Source organism: Podarcis pityusensis (assembly GCF_964106645.2).
Source record: "Podarcis pityusensis genome assembly, chromosome: 2".
In the NCBI taxonomy this organism is placed as follows: domain Eukaryota; kingdom Metazoa; phylum Chordata; class Lepidosauria; order Squamata; family Lacertidae; genus Podarcis; species Podarcis pityusensis.
In genome coordinates, this window is record NC_138029.1 from 4,344,606 (window position 1) to 4,361,242 (window position 16,637).

The 16,637-nt window shown below is 44.6% G+C and overlaps 1 protein-coding gene across 2 annotated transcripts in view; it reads left to right on the plus strand.

Moving 5' to 3' along the window:
- Positions 1-559: 559 nt before the first annotated feature.
- The window catches only part of EIF4B (eukaryotic translation initiation factor 4B), a 35,235-nt gene continuing 19,157 nt past the window's right edge, over positions 560-16,637 (plus strand). Inside the window, exons 1-5 of one of the 2 annotated variants that reach the window (XM_080990017.1) lie at positions 560-647; positions 3,031-3,081; positions 11,271-11,402; positions 12,640-12,848; positions 15,094-15,210. In XM_080990017.1, coding sequence (XP_080846143.1) covers positions 635-647; positions 3,031-3,081; positions 11,271-11,402; positions 12,640-12,848; positions 15,094-15,210 — 522 coding nt within the window. In that variant the 5' untranslated portion in view covers positions 560-634. Of the gene's footprint in view, positions 648-3,030; positions 3,082-7,301; positions 7,443-11,270; positions 11,403-12,639; positions 12,849-15,093; positions 15,211-16,637 lie in introns of those variants that run through there. The other variant, XM_080990018.1, reaches the window with a different exon arrangement.

Sequence of the window (16,637 nt, forward strand, 5' to 3'; positions counted from 1 at the left end):
GGAAATTGCGAGGGTCGGGGGCGTGGGGGGTCACCAGCTCCCACGAAGCATATCCTTTTAAATGTGTTTGGGGGAGGGGAGGGGTATTATGTACTTTGTTGTTTTTATGTTGTGAGCTGCTCTGAGATCTCTCGGTGAAAGGAGGTATACAAATTTAACAATAACAACAATAATAATAATTCAGTAAGTAAAGCAAACTAGATACGGGGATCCTCGAGTCCGACCCCCTCCCATGGTCGCGAGGCGCAGCAGAGGTGGGTCCGCAGGTGTGGCTCACCGGGCCAGTAAAGCCAATCCTAAACTGGCCGAACTCGACCCCAGCCGCCCTCCGCCCCTGCTGCGCGACAGCCCCCCCCCCCCCACTCAAGGCGCCGCCGACGGCGGGGCTCGAACTTTCCGCCTGGCCTCCGCGCGACGTGACTCCGCTTTCCCTCGCGCTTGCGCCCGACCGCGCGACCACGTCGCCTCTCCGGACTGAGCACCGCGGCGCCAACCCGCCCCCTCCGCCGGCTTCCCGCTCCCTCCGCTTCCCTTTTTTCGGACCCGCCCCCCTCGGCAGGAGGAGGCGCCTCTTTCGCTATAATCACGTGACGGCCGCATCCGGGCCCTTTCGCCTTCTCTCCCTCTTCCCAACATGGCGGCCTCAGGTGAGCGGCGGTCGCGGGGCGCGTGGGCCTCCGGGTCCAGGCAGGCCGGTCGGCCGCGCCGGGCTCGGCCTCCCTCCAGAGCCGGGAGCGGGGCGGCGGGAGCCGGGAGCGCGTCCCCCCGAGAAGGCGGCTCTCGCCCTCCAGCCGCCCCAAGACCCGAGCAGGCGCGCGGCTTCGAACGAGGCGGCCTCGCGCGGCTCCCGCTCCGGCTTCTTGGTGCGGGGGCGGGGGGGGGCGCGGGCGGCCTCGGAGCTCCGTCAGGGAGGGGGCGGGGGGCGGCAGATGGCACCTTCTTGGGCCGCGTCCCAGTGCGCAGGCGCGCGGCGGGCGCGGGCGAGGTGGGGCAGGGCGGACCTGGGCGGCGCCCACGTGGGTGCTGCTTGGCTGACTCGCCGCCGCCGCCCGGGCTGGCGGGGCGGGGCGGGGCGGGGCGGGGCGGGCGGAGGCTGCGGGGAGCTCGTCGGCCGGCGCTTGCCCGCCCCGCCCCGCCTCCCTCGCCGCCGCCCCCGGCAGCGGGTGGCATTCCGGGGCCCACCTTCCCCACGCACCCGCCGCCTGCCTGCCTGCCTTCTCCCCCACCCGGGGAAGGAATTAGCAACGCCGAGAGGTCAATCCGGAAGCCCTCCTGGACCCCGAGCTCACAGGATGGCCTGGGCGGGCGGGGGAAGGACTGTCGTCTCACTCCCGGCCCTGCTTTGTAATACGGCGAGGGGGGCTGAGAAAACCAGCCCACCTCGGAGGGCTGCTGGGGCGGTTGCTGAGGCTCCTGTGTGCGTGCAAAGGGCTGCGCTCTCTCCATGAGGGAGAGAAGTTTTCCATGCACGTTCACGGCCCCCGATCTTACTTGCCTAGTATGGTTGCCTTCTGGCCTCCGACTTTTCTGTTATCTGGCTTCTCTGGAGGCTGTGTTCTTGCTCTGTCCCAAGATGGCCTTCCTATTTACGCCATTGCAGGATACTAGGGAAGTGTCCAGGCTGTTCTTTGTTATATCTCTTATAACACCTGGTGTATTGGGCTGTGTACGTTTTGTGTGGGTTTGGGCCAGTCATTTTGCCACTTGGTTTCCTAGTTCCCTTCCTTCACACACCACCAGTCTTGAAAAGATTGACTTTGTCTATAGGTGCAGCAGGATGAGGTGGTAGAATGACCTTCATAATAGAAAGGGGATCATATAAAATTCCCCTCTATAAACAGCACCCCCACGAAAATGAGCACAGTGCAAAATCAGGCTGGACTAGAAACACCGACTGATATGCTAGTATCTTCCTTACATGGGGGGAAGATACAGAAATGGCTTTCCTTGCCTGCAGTCTGGAGCGTTGCAGCCCAGTCTACCATTTAATTCTCCTGCATGTATGCTGTGAGTTGCAGGCTATTTCTCAAATATAAAATTTACCCATCAAATGTCTGGAATGCTGGGTCTGTTGCGGCCTGACTCCTGCTGCTTGCATAGCTTTGTATTTGCTGGAAGAAACATAGGAAGAATTGGGTCTACAGGGTACTACTTACCATGCTTTCTGTATGCATTTCTGCTTTAACATAAAATGAGGCTTCTCTTGTTCTTTGCACACTACTTCCCTATTTTGATGGGGACATAGCACATTGCCATCTGTGTAGAAGATGCTTGTGTCTTCCTGTTGGAGAGTTAATTTTATTTCTGTGTGTTGATAGCACAATAGTCTGCCAAGCTCTAGTGTAACACTTCCAATTTGTGTCTTGGATAATGGAAAATACATCTGCCTAAGATCAACCTCAGGATGAAGTTGATGGGCTTTGGATAGGTTATTTATTTGAATCTGAAAGGCACCTCTTTGTTCCCTCCATTGCCAGGTAACAGGATTGCTGTTTGTGCTTTTCATAAGGTCCAACTCTTCCATCTAAGGGATATGTGGTGACACTGATAGCTGTGTTCCATGGAACTGTGTTCTGCAGGCAAATCTCTCACCTGTACTAAATTCCCTACATCTGCACATTAAAAAATATTGTTTTCGGTTACATTTAGTATGTCCTTACAAGATGACAATGAAGCTGATTTTTAAATATATAATTTTATTTCTAAATTTTGAAGTTCACAAATCGATACATACTTTTAAAATATTATTGAGAATATTAGATTGTTCTGCCCCCAGACTGGTATTTGAAAAACAGAGTAGCTCTCAGTAATACAGAAACTGGGCATCAGTCATTCCGCAGTATCCTGTCCCAAGAGTTCCCTAGGAGACAACATCCACAGGGCAACAGGTTCCCCATCCTTGGTGTTTAGATTCTCATTACATGTTGAGCTTACCTCCCACACTACACATTTTGCAGCCCCGTTGCTTGGCTTTGGTGGGGGGCATAGAGTATCCCTTGCTTACTTTATTCCAACATTCCACTTTCTTAGCTCCTGGAGTGGTTTCCGCTGCTGAAAATGGAAGCTCGAGGACTGCTCAAGGTGAGGAGGATTTTAGTATTTCATTCTTTTCTTCTGTCCTGCCAAGATAATGTGGCATATTTTTAATCTCTGAATATGGTTCGCATAACAGCACAAGGGATCCCTAAGAATTAGGGAGGAGCACTGCAGCATCTTCCATACAAAACAAAGTGTGAATGTTTCTTGTGTAAGTGTTCTTTGTGTCTGTCTGCTTGGGTGATAAGTTCTTTGTGTCTGTTTAGATGTTGTGGGTCGATCTCTGCCAGGCATGACTTTTTCCCAGTGGTTTAGTATGGTGGCTGACTTCCATATGCCTTTGAAATGCACCAGACTGCACCAAATAGCTGCACTAAAAATACTAAAGTGAAAAATGGGAGGGCACACCTTCTGTATCTTGTTAGCTGGATACTATAGTATTGCAGTTAACCAGACATAATTCCATTAAAATTCTACAGTTTACTTTGAGACATTTGCTGCCAGAAATGAAACACCTCTGTCATAATGGATGGTCTTTGCAGAGATCAGGCATTCTGCTGTTTGACTCCTAATGGTAGGACAAACCATTGCAAATGCTTTGAGAAGCACATCTTAAATACTTGAGGGGGTTTTTTCCTGTGGGCCAGATTCAGCAAACCTGGTGCACTTGTGAAAGCCAGCACTAGTGTAACAAGCTCCCCCCCCCCCCCGCTTGCCCCAAATCTGCTGGAGGGTTGGGAGAACTCTCAGAACAGCATGCGATGGGAAAAGAGGGGAGATTGTTCAGCCTGGCAAGCAAAAATGCTTGTATGAGCACGGCATTGAATTCTATTCTCTCCATAAGTCTGAGTCCACTGTAAAACTGATTGGGGGTTTTAGCACCTAGAGGACTTAAAAGGGGTTGAACCACATACACATTTTTTTAAAAAGTCTTAGCTGGAATGATGGCTTTAAATAATTTACCTTCTTGCCAAAGTTTGGAAACTACTGTTTATACAACTGTGAATCTTTTGCATCTTGCGTAGACACAGTGGGCTGTGCAAGAAAACACAGCAGAGCTTGAAACCTGGTTGCATTTGTTTTTCATAGGTCAGTGCGGTGTATATTATTTAATCTAGTAAGTTTGGCAAGCTTCCTTCACTTGCAGTCTTAATTGAAAAGAGAGCTAACCCATTTCCTCTTTTTTTAAAAAAGGTAGGTATTCTTTTGTCATACTGCATTGGCATAGTGCATTTATTCATTAGATTTTTTAAAGTTTATATTTATTGTCAGGCCTTTGTATAAGGGTTGATTATATATCCTTGTGTTAGCCTTTAAACAAACCTGCAAATTGGGTTAGGCTGAGAGATGGTGACTTGCTCAAAGAATCCTTATGAGCATATATTTTGTGCCTCAGATGATAAACTTGATAAGCAGTTCCATAAAGCTGTGTTATGATAGGACAGGAAGATTGTATTTCAGCAGCAGTTTCTCTGTGGCTGCTGCTGCTGCCTCAGCTAAGTTACAGGAATTGTATCTATTCTTGACAGTAGCTTTTAGGTCTTAATTTCTGACCCAGTTCTTTAGAACAAGAGATGCCACGAAAACAGCCTTGCAGGTTTGAACAATATGGGCATAATGGGGTCTTGTTTGGCAAAACGGGGGGCCTGTAATATAGGCAGGGACTGGTGTTGGGTTATGGATACCCTATACCAGCAAGAAGAACTGTTTTCAGCCATGTGGGGGTTATTCAGTATTTTTCTTGATCATTGACAGGGTTGGTGATATAAGATCAAGCAACACTGTGTATCTTTGCAGTGTGACTTCGCTGTACTGCTTGCTCTCTCTGAGTTGTCAGCCATTTGATGCAAACTGAGCCTGCAGGTTTTGAGTCCAGTTCTTGCTTGTTAGCATTGCATTTGTTGTCACTGAGAAAGTGATACAGATAGCCACTTTTAAGAGTGCCATGCCATGGGGGACAAAAGAAAGTGGAAATGGCTGCATGTGAAGGTATCTAGTTTGTTAAAAATGCAGTTAGTAGGCTGCCTGCTTCTAACCAACTAATTTTTTAAATAATTCCTAAGCTGATTGATAGTTCAGTACTCTGTGTGTGTTTGTCCTTACCAGCCTGAACTTCAACACTCCAAAAGGGCTTACTCGTAATTTTTGGTTAAGGAAACTGGTGGGTTGTTGGTTTTTTTTAAATGGCATTTTCATTGCATTCAGTTTTGTAAGTGACTGAGCATCTCAGGCTGCTAATTTTATATTTCAAATAGTTATACCAACAAAAAAATACAACACTAAAAGGTTTGCAGCCTCATCCTCTGTCCTCTGAGTTGCAAAGCAAGGAGTCACCTTAAACCAGAATATGTGCAACATGGATTGTTAACCAATAGTATTAACTGGAACCACACCACAGTTTGAAACATTATGAACTGGGCAAATGTCTTAGTTGTATTTTGGATGTGCAAAAGTCAAAGTGAGCTGCTGATACAGATGGTAGTGACATTTGTCTAGGACAAAGGCTTCATATCTTATGCCCAGTAAACTTTATATGCTTGATCTTTGTAAGAAGGTAATTATTACACTTCAATTTATGTTTTTAAATTATTGTACTGATATCATTAAGCTGCTGCAGGAGCCTCTGGGCATTGCTGGATAGAAATTTGAGTCAATAAAAACGAGCTTCTACTGATGCCCAATGACAGTTTACAGCAGGCATAGGCAAACTCGGCCCTCCAGATGTTTTGGGACTACAACTCCCATCATCCCTGACCACTGGTCCTGTTAGCTAGGGATGATGGGAGTTGTACAGTAGACGCTCGGGTTGCGAACGTGATCCGTGCGGGATGCATGTCCACAACCCGCAGTGGCGCATCTGCGCACGAGTGGGTTGCAATTCGGCGCTTCTGCGCACGCGCGACTGCCAAAACCCAGAAGTAACCCATTCCGGTACTTCCGGGTTTCGGCAGTCCGCAATCCGAAAAAACGCAACATGAAGCGTCTGTAACCCCAGGTATGACTATAGTCCGAAAACATCTGGAATGCCGAGTTTACATATGCCTGGTTTACAGGTTGGGCTTTGAGATTATTACTGTGCAGTATGATGAGCAAAGCACAGTGGAAGGTCTTTCCTGCCTTTCACTGAAATGGATCTTGTCTGATCACATCATTTGGGGAGTGCCCCTAGGGCCCATGCAGCAGTTTTGTCTCCTATTTAAACTTGATTTATCTGCAGTGGATATGACAGTGCTTTACGTTAATTAGGGTAGGAGGAGAGTTGTGGGTGTGAAGGTTTTGTGGTTTAAATGTTAAAACGACTGGGAAATAAAGCCAAGAGAAAGGTGTATTGTTAACAAGATTAAGTTGGGGTCCTGTATGTAATTCCTTTTACATTGGCCTTTGGGGTTCCAGTCTCAAAAGAGCCTGGAGAAGATACTCTTATGAAGACCGTGAACTGGAAGGACCACAGTTGTATTTTTGAATATTCCTATCCCAAAGGTGGTGTGGAGGAGCTATATGTTGGAGCCTTTGGACAGCAACGCAGAAAGTCCTGTTTTTATTGCATGCTACAAAGAGGTTTCCTAAGCTGCACAGTTGACAGTACAGTGGTGTTTGTGTAGAAAAGTGACCAAGGCTACATCATGAACTAGGATGGCCTATTTCAAATATTGCCTTTCTATGAGCAAGGGATTAATTTTGACCCTCCCTACCCCACCAGTTTTTGGAAAAATAGGAACATGCTTTACAAGATTGTTGTAAGGATGTGCTGTATTTGAACACTAAATGCATTTGTGTATAAATATTGTGTATTAAATTGGAGTCCAGTTTTAGTATATAGGCTGTACAAATCTGTCATACTGGACACGGATAATCTCCTTGTCCAGTACTTACTGGAAGGGTTAGCAACTTTCAAGGCTCTCATTAAGTCTTTCCCAGCCCTGCTGTTTGTGATACTTGATGACTGTGATTAAAACAGGAGCCTCACATATGCACAGAGATGCACACAGCTTTTCCTCTTTCCAATGGGACCCTTTACAATGAGGTTTCCACTCACAGGCATGTTGATCTCAGTGGAATACCAGTCTCTTCTAGTCACTGGGAAATGGAGAGTCTGTTTGGGAAGCTCAAAAAACATATTTCTCCAAAACACAACAATGATGAGACTGTGATTCCCTCACTGTAAGTAGGCAAAGCAGCCTATGTTTGAAGGGTACTTTTCATATATTCTGACAACCTTGCCATGAAGTCACAATGTGATGACATAATTGAAATTATCACAATGTGGAGGCAGATAAACATGACCCTGTAACTTTACTGTAGGATTTGCACTCTTAATAAGAGAGGGGAGGGAGCAAATATTTTAAAACCATGCCGTTTATCTTTGGTCAAGTATTGGCCAATTACTATGCAGGTTGCAGAAGAAAGTAAGTAAATTAAATGGGTGTCCGTAGCTCAAAAGCATTAGGTGTTTCCAGTCCATAGCACTGGGTCCATTTCCCATACCCATGCCCTTCACACAGGGAGTAGGATTCTCTGTTTGCTTGTGGTTTAGGAGACAGGATCCAGCCCTAGTCGAATCTGTAGTCTTCTTGAAACAGCATTGAATGTGGTATATAATGAATCACCCTATCAGCAGTGAATCATAATGCTTCAATGTTGCTTCTTCACCAATTACTGTTGGTAATTGCAGTGGAAATATCCAGCTTGTTGGTCATCACGGCTGCAGCTTTAACGTAACCATAAATGCAGAGTTGAAGCTGCTTGTTTTCGTTCTCCATAATTCTTTCCAAGATAGACTGTTCCTGACGGGGGAGTTCATGAGTGCTATATACACACACTTGTTTTACTCCAGGACAAAGGTTTAAGGAATGCAGAGCAGTCAGTGATAAGTTGCCAAGATGTGAGTAGTAAGTGGCTGTTCAGAACATCACTTGGCATTAGTATGAGTGATAGACATCATCATAAGTCATTGAAATTCATATGACAGGTTATGTCCTACCAATTTTTTTTCCTTCAAATTATGCAGTATTATTTTGTTTTTATGGCTGATAAGTTTTAACAATATGTTCATTATTGTAAGCCACCCAGAGAACTTTGTTTTTGGACAGTATATAAATGTAAGTAAATGAAAGGACAGCGAAAATTGATGAATCAAGAGTTGTGCAAAATTTGCTTACATTGGTGCAATAGTAGCTGATAAAATAGAGCTGCTGTGTAAATATTAGGAGAGTTGTTTCAGTCTTCTGTTATTCAACCCCTCTCTCTCCTGCTAGCAGCCTGGGAATGTTATTGGGGCATGCTGGAGCTTCTCAATTCATTCTTGCTGGGACTGTTAAAGGTCTCTCTCCCCCCCCCCCAAGAGCTCCATATAGAACTGCCTGTATATAGACAATAATAGTAAAATTTAAAAGGCCTAAAGTTAGATGATCCACAAAACACAAGTGCAGTCTCTGGATAAGTGCTTTTGCTGGTGGGTCAGCTCCATGTAATAAACAAAATGTTGGGCTTGTTTATTAGAGACCTGAGTTCAAAACTTGACTCCTCTCAATAAATATTGTGGCTGTTGCACACATCATGTTTTTTGGTATATAACTGTGGTGTGAATGTTACGGATAGCTGATGAAAACACTGCAGTTTATAAGTGGGACATTGCCCTCTAGTTTTCCTGCAGTGGAGGAGAGGTAGGAAGATGTGAGCAGAGATCATGTGAGTGGGCCACGCAGTCTCTCCCCGCTTTACTTCCCACCCAGCTCCATAGCAGATTGCTTCTTTTTCCATACTTCTTTTTGCAAACTGTAGGGGACTTGCCAACCTGGTCTATCCTTAATCTACCCTTATTCTGAATAGAGTCCCTGTCCTTCTCTAGTGCTGGGAGACAAATAGAAGCAGTGTACAAGGTCAGAGAGAACGTATGGCAGAGCCTTGTCTCCCCCATCACCACCTACCTAGGAAAGGCAGGTAGGGGCTTGCTGTTCCAGTAGTACTAAGCTCCAGGTGTACTTGGAGCATAAGATCACAGGCAAGAATCCCCCCTTTGGGGTGGGTAGGAAAGGCTTCTGGCAAGCAAAGGTTGTTGCATGGTCACCAAGGCCAGCTAAAGCTTGCAAATCCTTGCTTATAAAGAATTAAACTGACTTTGCCCACCGTTCCTCCCTCTCCCCCAATTTTAGCTCCTTACTCTTTCCCCCTCTCAGTATGTTTTATCCTCCAGCCAAGGACAGCATAATCCTACTACGGCCCAGTTAGTCACCTGTTCTAAGGGGGAGTTTGTGCTTCTAAGGAACAGAAAGTGCATTACTCTTCCAAGAAGTAGGAAACATTGTGTGCCCCTTTTACATTGGAAAGGATGTTCCCTAAAGACATTTCTGTGGCCTCAATAGTATCAGTTATTCCAGATCCTCCTTTCTTCTAGAGGCTGTTCCTCTGCTTACAAGTGTGCTTTCTAGCAGCACTGTATGGGCCAACAACTTTGGTATGTAATATTTAACAGCATTTCAGATAGGATAATCAAGCTCAAAAACAAGACTTTCTTCCCTAATAATAATAATAATAATTTTTAAAAGCATTTAGGGTAGCATTCTTCTCTGTTTCAAATTCTGACAGCTCATAGCAAATACCCTCCCATTCTGTCTGTCTGACACATAAGATAAAGGGCAGACTTCCAAGAATAAAGAATTGTGTGCTTCTAGGATAGAAGGTTATCTGCTCTGTGTGTAGGCTGTTTTCTACCATTGTTAGGAAGTGCTGGTTCCTTTGCCAGGGCTTTAAGGTTTCCACCTAAGATCTAGAAATAGGTTGAATTTTTGCGTTCCTTTTTTGACATGGTAAAAGCCCAAAGGCATTCTGTAGAATTTTAGTTTTTATTAGTCTTCATGACATTTCAAAACTGGGATTTTCTGTGGAGCACATTTGACACAAATAGTGATCCTGTGATAGATGTTGACTCATGGTGATTTTTCCACGTATAAAAATTGGTGTGGCCATCCAATCTGAGAAATGAGATTTTTATTCATCTATGAAAGTACATGATAAAACTCTTGTGTTACACTTCCTTACCTTTAACAGGAAGGGTTTGCTTAATGCTACATTTAAGGTCCATTTAAAACACGTAGGTTGGATAGCAAGCTTCTAAGGGTTCCTACTGTTTTTTAAACCCTCAGCTGGCATCTTTGAATGTTAATTCCAGCATTCTGTGTATTGAGTAGACGACTTTTGCTAGATTCCCTTGCAAGCAAAACCACAATATAATTTTTGCTGTGCCATCAAAATATATAACAATTAAGGTGAACAAAGTGGCAGTTGTGTTCTTTGTGTTTAGGATTTTAACATTTGGTGTTGACTGTTTTTCTATTATAAGTTATGCAGCATTCTTTATCATTGGGGATCCCCAGTAACTAGGGCGGTTCTCTTGAGTTTTACTGGAGGCAGAAACTCCCCCAGTGTGGAATAAGAGACCTCCCACAAGTAAGTACAATTGACAGAGAACTATGAAGAGGAGTCTTATATAGAGCTCTGAGTATTATCACTGGCCAACAGTTCTCTTCTCTGGTTTGTGGATTCGTGGAGGCTTGTTGGGTATACAGAGTTCTCCCTGATGTTTACCTCATTTGTAAAGCCATTGTGTGACTTGGCTTAAGCTGAGTAGGAAGTGAGCCTCTGGCTCAGCAGGTCATCTGTACCCAAGATGACTTCTCTCTGTCCTGATCCCATTTCTGGGCCATGCTGCTAGCTTCTTTCCTTTGTTAAATTTTGCTCCTCTGAACCCCAAAAAGGAAGCAGTGGTGTCCTGCCTATGAAATTCTCTCCTGATGAAATGCCTCTCTGCAAACACTTTCCTTTTTTACAATGCAGAATACCAATATTTTCTTGGCTTACCAAGAACTCATTACAAACTGCTATCTATGGATGGGATAACTTAGAACACTGTCACAACAGGAAAATGATGGGGAATGAAGCTGTACAACACATTATTTTCTACTGATTTTGAAATTGAATCTGTTTGAATTCAAGTGTATGTTTTGGTTGTGCTGAAATGTGTGATTGGGTGTTGCTGTGGAAAAGTGGGTTTGTAACACAATGTCTTCCTGTCTTAATGGCAGTTCCTACTGTCTTTTGAGATCGGTTGGTTTGGTTGCTTGTGTTCAAATCAGTAGTAGACTGATCGGCATTGTGTATGCAAGTGAACAGTAAAGGACAATAGCAGTTTCCAACGTTTTGAAGCGGCTTTTTATCACTTTTTCTATTTCTTACAGCTAAGAAGAAGAACAAGAAGGGGAAGACCCTGACTCTGACAGACTTTCTAGCAGAGGATGGCGGTGGTGCTCCCACCTTTGTTCCAAAACCAGTTAGCTGGGCAGATGAGACAGACGATCTGGAAGGAGATGGTAAGATAAAAAATAATAATGGTGTTTGGTTGGGGGGGGGTTGCTTTGCTTCTGCTGAACAGTTTCTAGGTGTCAGTGAGAAAACATCCTGGAGTTTCTTCTAATCTTGACTTTTCAGCTATTATCTCTTTCCTCCAAACTGGTGTCATACATTTGTTGTTGGACTGCAGTCAGTCCCAGTCAGCATTGTTAATAGTCAAGGATGATGGTGGGTTGCAGTCCTATATCTGAAGGGCACCATATTGGGGAAGGCCAATACTAGCAGTTTCTTGTTCTCTGCTGCATTTTTATAATTAATTTTGGGTAAGTAGTTATTTTTTTTCTATTAGAGAAAATAAAATAAGTGTCAACTAGGACAGGTATGGAAATCTCCAGCCATGGTAAGAAGCCAAAATTTATGTCCAAGGGGTGGTGTCTTATCTCTGCTGTCATGCTTAGCTTTGGGGGTGCTTGGAGCACTTAATGAAGCTAATACAATTTCAGAGCTAAGGTACCATATTCCTCCCCAGTACTAAGTCCTTCTGAAGCTATCACAAGCCCCTCCCCATTTCTAATTTGGTGGGCTTTTGGTGTGTATGCAATGACATTAAGCAGTGTATCTTCCTAAGAAATACAGCCCTGGAAACTTTATGAGCATGCAGGACTGTCACTTGGCTTCAGTCACATAGAGAGTGGCATTCAGGGTGGGCCCTGTATTATGTAGCCTGAGGTTGCAAAAGACTGAAGTGTTGTTGCAGCATCTTTCCCTGCACATGGAGGCACTGGTTCATTTAGAATACCTCTTCGTGATCACCTCTTCAAGGTGTTGGAGAGTCATCACAGCCCTCAGCTGCACACCTTGAAGTGAACATTTGTCAGCAGTCATTGCAAGTGCTACTAATATGGAGTTGTTCTTTAGGACAGTTGGCTGCTTTTTTGCCCTTGTAGCAACAACCATTTCCCCTACATTCTCTTTGAGTGGATGGTTTGGAACCAATTCCTTGTGTTTCTGTGAGTTAGAATGTGGGAAATTGCTTATGAAGTGGCATGGCATTTTTATTAGACTGTTGTTTGCTTGCAAAAAGAATCCCATTTGGGGTGGTTTGTGGAGGCGGTGCTCTTGTCTAATAGTGACCAGTTCCTTTTAGTCTCCAATACTTTCCTTGCTGCCCACAAGTCAAACGGAGGCTGAACATTCTTTGCTGTTCATTGTAAATGCTCTGTGTGTTTGCTAATGTGTAACGCTTTTCCCTCCTAGTTTCTACCACCTGGCATAGCAACGATGATGATGTGTACCGAGCCCCTCCAATTGACCGTTCCATCCTGCCTACTGCACCTCGGGCAGCTCGGGAGCCCAATATTGACAGAAGCCGTCTCCCAAAGTCACCCCCCTACACTGCCTTTCTGGGAAACCTGCCCTATGATGTATCAGAAGAGTCCATCAAGGACTTCTTCAGAGGGCTTAATGTGAGTATTTCACGGGTAGCTTTAAGGTTCATGGTCTGGTAGCGCCACGTGGAATCCAGCAGAAAGCATTCAATAAGAATCCAGGTATTTTTTGTGTCACATTGAGAGGATAGCAGCATTATCTTAAGCTGTGTGAAAATGGTAATATCAAGAGAAATTCCGCACATGCCTTGTCTTTAAAGATGATGTTTCTGGTATGAAACTCCACAGGAGTTTCCCTAGCAGCTGGTAGAAATCCCAGGCCTCTTTGATGAAGTGAAGAACGCTTTATAAAGTGAGAAGAATGATCTGGATTTTTATATTGTTTCTAGCTTCTCAATACCTTACAGTTTGGAAGGCAACAATAGACCCAACTCTACTATTTTCAAATAGCTTTATGCTACATAAACCTCTCAATTGTAAAGAGTAGTTTTCTGCTTCTGGTTAGCCCAAAGCAGGCAGCCACCCCTTAAAATAGTGGTGTTTCATGCAGTTTGCTGATTGGGTGATTGGTCAGGGGTCTTGTGTCCAAACATCTGGCAGGTACAGGCATAGATCAGAAATATAGTGGATTCGGTTCCAGGCCACCGCAATAAAGCAAGTCACACAATTTTTGGCATATCCCAGTGCATATCAAAGTTATGTTTATATTGTAGTCTATTAAGCCACCCCACCCCAGTTGCAGGGGCAGGAGGAGAAAAATCTGTCTCCAGCCTGCTCCACTCCCATGGCTAGAAGAGGAGGGGTGGTGGCGCCAGCACTGGGGGGTTTCCTTCCCCTGGAAGTGGCCAGGCTTCCTGCAGCTGCACCCACATTCTTGTAAGGAGCAATATCTGCAAAGTGCAATAAAGCAAAGGCATGCCTGTCTAAACCACAGAGCCTAGGGCTTGCTGATCAGAAGGTCAGCGGTTTGAATCCCTGTGACAGGGTGAGCTCCCATTGTTCGGTCCCAGCTCCCGCCCACCTAGCAGTTTGAAAGCACATCAAAGTGCAAGTAGATAAATTAGAATTAGACTGGAAGGAGGCAAGGCCAGAATAGTAAATTGTGAAGAGATGCAACAGGCAGCTCTTGTGAGATGTGCTCTCAGGACTCATGTGAACTGCTATTTCACACAGCACATGAGGGTTTCTCTTGTCACATGGTTTGGGAATTGTACCTCTAGTGATTTAGCATCCTGGAAGGACAGATCACAATTCCCAGCAGACAAGCCTCTTGTTTTGAAATGCTGTACATAGCTTGGGGCTTAAAGAGAAACAAGACGGGTGTGATGAAACTGCATTTGATGTTGGAAGGAACTTCCTGTACAATAAAGGAAAGCATCATTGATCTTCTTTGTTGTTACACCTGTCTTGAGTCAAGCTCCAAGAAAGATCTAACTGTCCTGTGGTGGTCAAAAACTGAAGAAGATTCTTCCCTGCTAGCCATTAGTCTAAATATATATTTGGTAGCTTTGATAGCAACGAATGTGCAGTGTAAATAGAAATGTATTTGCTTCAAGTGATCTGCTGGTTGGTTCCAATCTACCTTCTGAGTACTCCTGACCTAGAATAAAGTTAGCATCTTTTTAAGCAGTCTTTATTGAAATCAGGATGGTTAAGACTGCAGTCCTGTATACACTTAGCTGGGGTTAAGGCCCATTTAACTTGATGGGAGGAGCCTGAGTAGGCATGTATAATAGTGTGCTGTAAAAGGTGTGTTCCTCCAGTGTTTCAATGTCATAAGGGAAGCAGAAAGAATAATTGGTGTTAGTGATGCGTGTGTAGAATCAAAGAGTTAGAATAATCGTTCTGTTGGTGTGAAACACCAGAGTATATTATGTGGTCTGATTTAAGGAGTGAAAATCGTATCACCTGCGTCCACTCCTGCCTTTCTCTTTTCAAGTGCCCTTATTGCTATTACTAATTTTTTAAAGGTTTTTTTCTAACTGCTTTGAGGGGGTTTTCTTACTATCAGCAGTATATAAGTTTTACAAAATAACATTATTTGTTTGTGTTTTTCTGTATTTACAAACACCATATAGTGGAAAGGTGGGATACACATTTAACAAACAAATGAATAAAGCCCAAGGACATTTATCCTGGATTTCAGTTGCTTGCGAGTTATGCAAGTTTGTATTTTATAAAGGCCACCCTAAGGGTGAAGGGTGGCATGAAAATGTATTTAAATAAGTGCAGTGGGTGGAGCACGGCACCTGGAGACGACCACTGCATCTTCTTTGTAGGAAGATGGTTACTTAAAATATTTCCCCCTCTCACTCAACTGCAGATAAGTGCTGTTCGTTTACCACGGGAGCCTAGTAATCCAGAGAGGTTGAAAGGATTTGGATATGCTGAGTTTGAAGACCTGGACTCCATGCTCCGTGCTTTGAGCCTCAATGAAGAGGTGAGTTGAAATCTGCCAAGAAATGTAGTCCTATCCCTTGGCTTGATGTAGCCCAGCCTCTGGGGCGGAGAGAAAATTCAAAGGAGCAAAACTCTTGAAAACCTGATTGAAGTAATGATGCATAGAAAGTGCTTCACTTTGCAGGTATATCTATGTCTGGATTAGAGAGGAAAGAATCATTGAAAGAGATAACCTGTAACAGGATCTGGTGCATTTCTGTCAGCTGATGTGAAACTCTCAGGGCACAAAAGGCAGTATGTTTCTAAAAATAACCAGAGGATGAAGGCAGATTATGCAGGCTGCCCAACCATGTTGCTGCTTGCAAACCTATCCACATATGATTAAGTACGCTTCCAGTGTGTTTCCAAGCACAATTCAAAGTGTTGGTGCTGACCTTTAAAGCCCTAAATGGATTCAGTTCAGTATACCTGAAGGAGCGTCTCCACCTGAGTTGCTCAGCCCAGACACTGAGGTCCCCATCCGAGAGTCTTCTGCTGTTGTTCAATCATTAAATGCAATAATTTGAGCTAAAAGACTGTTTTCAGGGGATTAACCCTTTGCAGGAGTTGGCAAGGATCTGGATTGCCAGAGTAAGGTTTCTTAAGGCTCTACAGTTGCACTCCCTAGAAATTTTATTTTCCTAATAATGTTTGCAGACTGTAAGTTTAAGGGCAGGAAACCTGTTCATCTTAGGCAAATCCCAGTTACTCAGGATTTCTGCAGGATGCGCAGAGGATTCCAACGTGTTTATGGAATAATGCATGCTTTATTTGGAAGCAGTGCTGGAAATAAAGTATCTTAATAGGGAGGTACCTTAGGGACACGGCTGGCCCTGTGGTCTAAACCACTGAGCCCCTTGGGCTTGCCGATTGAAAGGTTGGGGGTTTGAATTCGCACAACAGTGGTGAGATCCTGTTGCTCTGTCCCAGCTTCTGCCAACCTAGCAGATCAAAAACATACCAGTGCAAGTAGATAAATAGGCACCGCTGTGGCGGGAAGGGTAAACGGCATTTCCATGTGCCCTGGCTTCCATCATGGTGTTGTGTTGTGCCAGAAGCTGTTTAGTCACGCTGGCCACATGATCCAGAAAGCTGTCTGTGGACAAATGCTGGCTCCCTTGGCCTGAAGCGAGATGAGTGCCACAACCCCATAGCCTTTGACTGGACTCTACCATCCATGGGTCCTTTACCTTACCTTACTCTACCTCATGTATTATTATATATTTATTTTTGTAAAAATTGACTGCTTCAGAAGATGCATGGTGTACATCTGAAATGGACTGCCTTTTATTATCTCCAATTGGCTTCTGAGAAGTTGGATGCAGCCACATTGATTCTGAACACATTGATATCCACCAGTTCAAGTTAGGGACTTTTAGAATTTTTAGAAGCTGGGACAGTGCCTGTTAACCTTAGTCTCCAACAGTG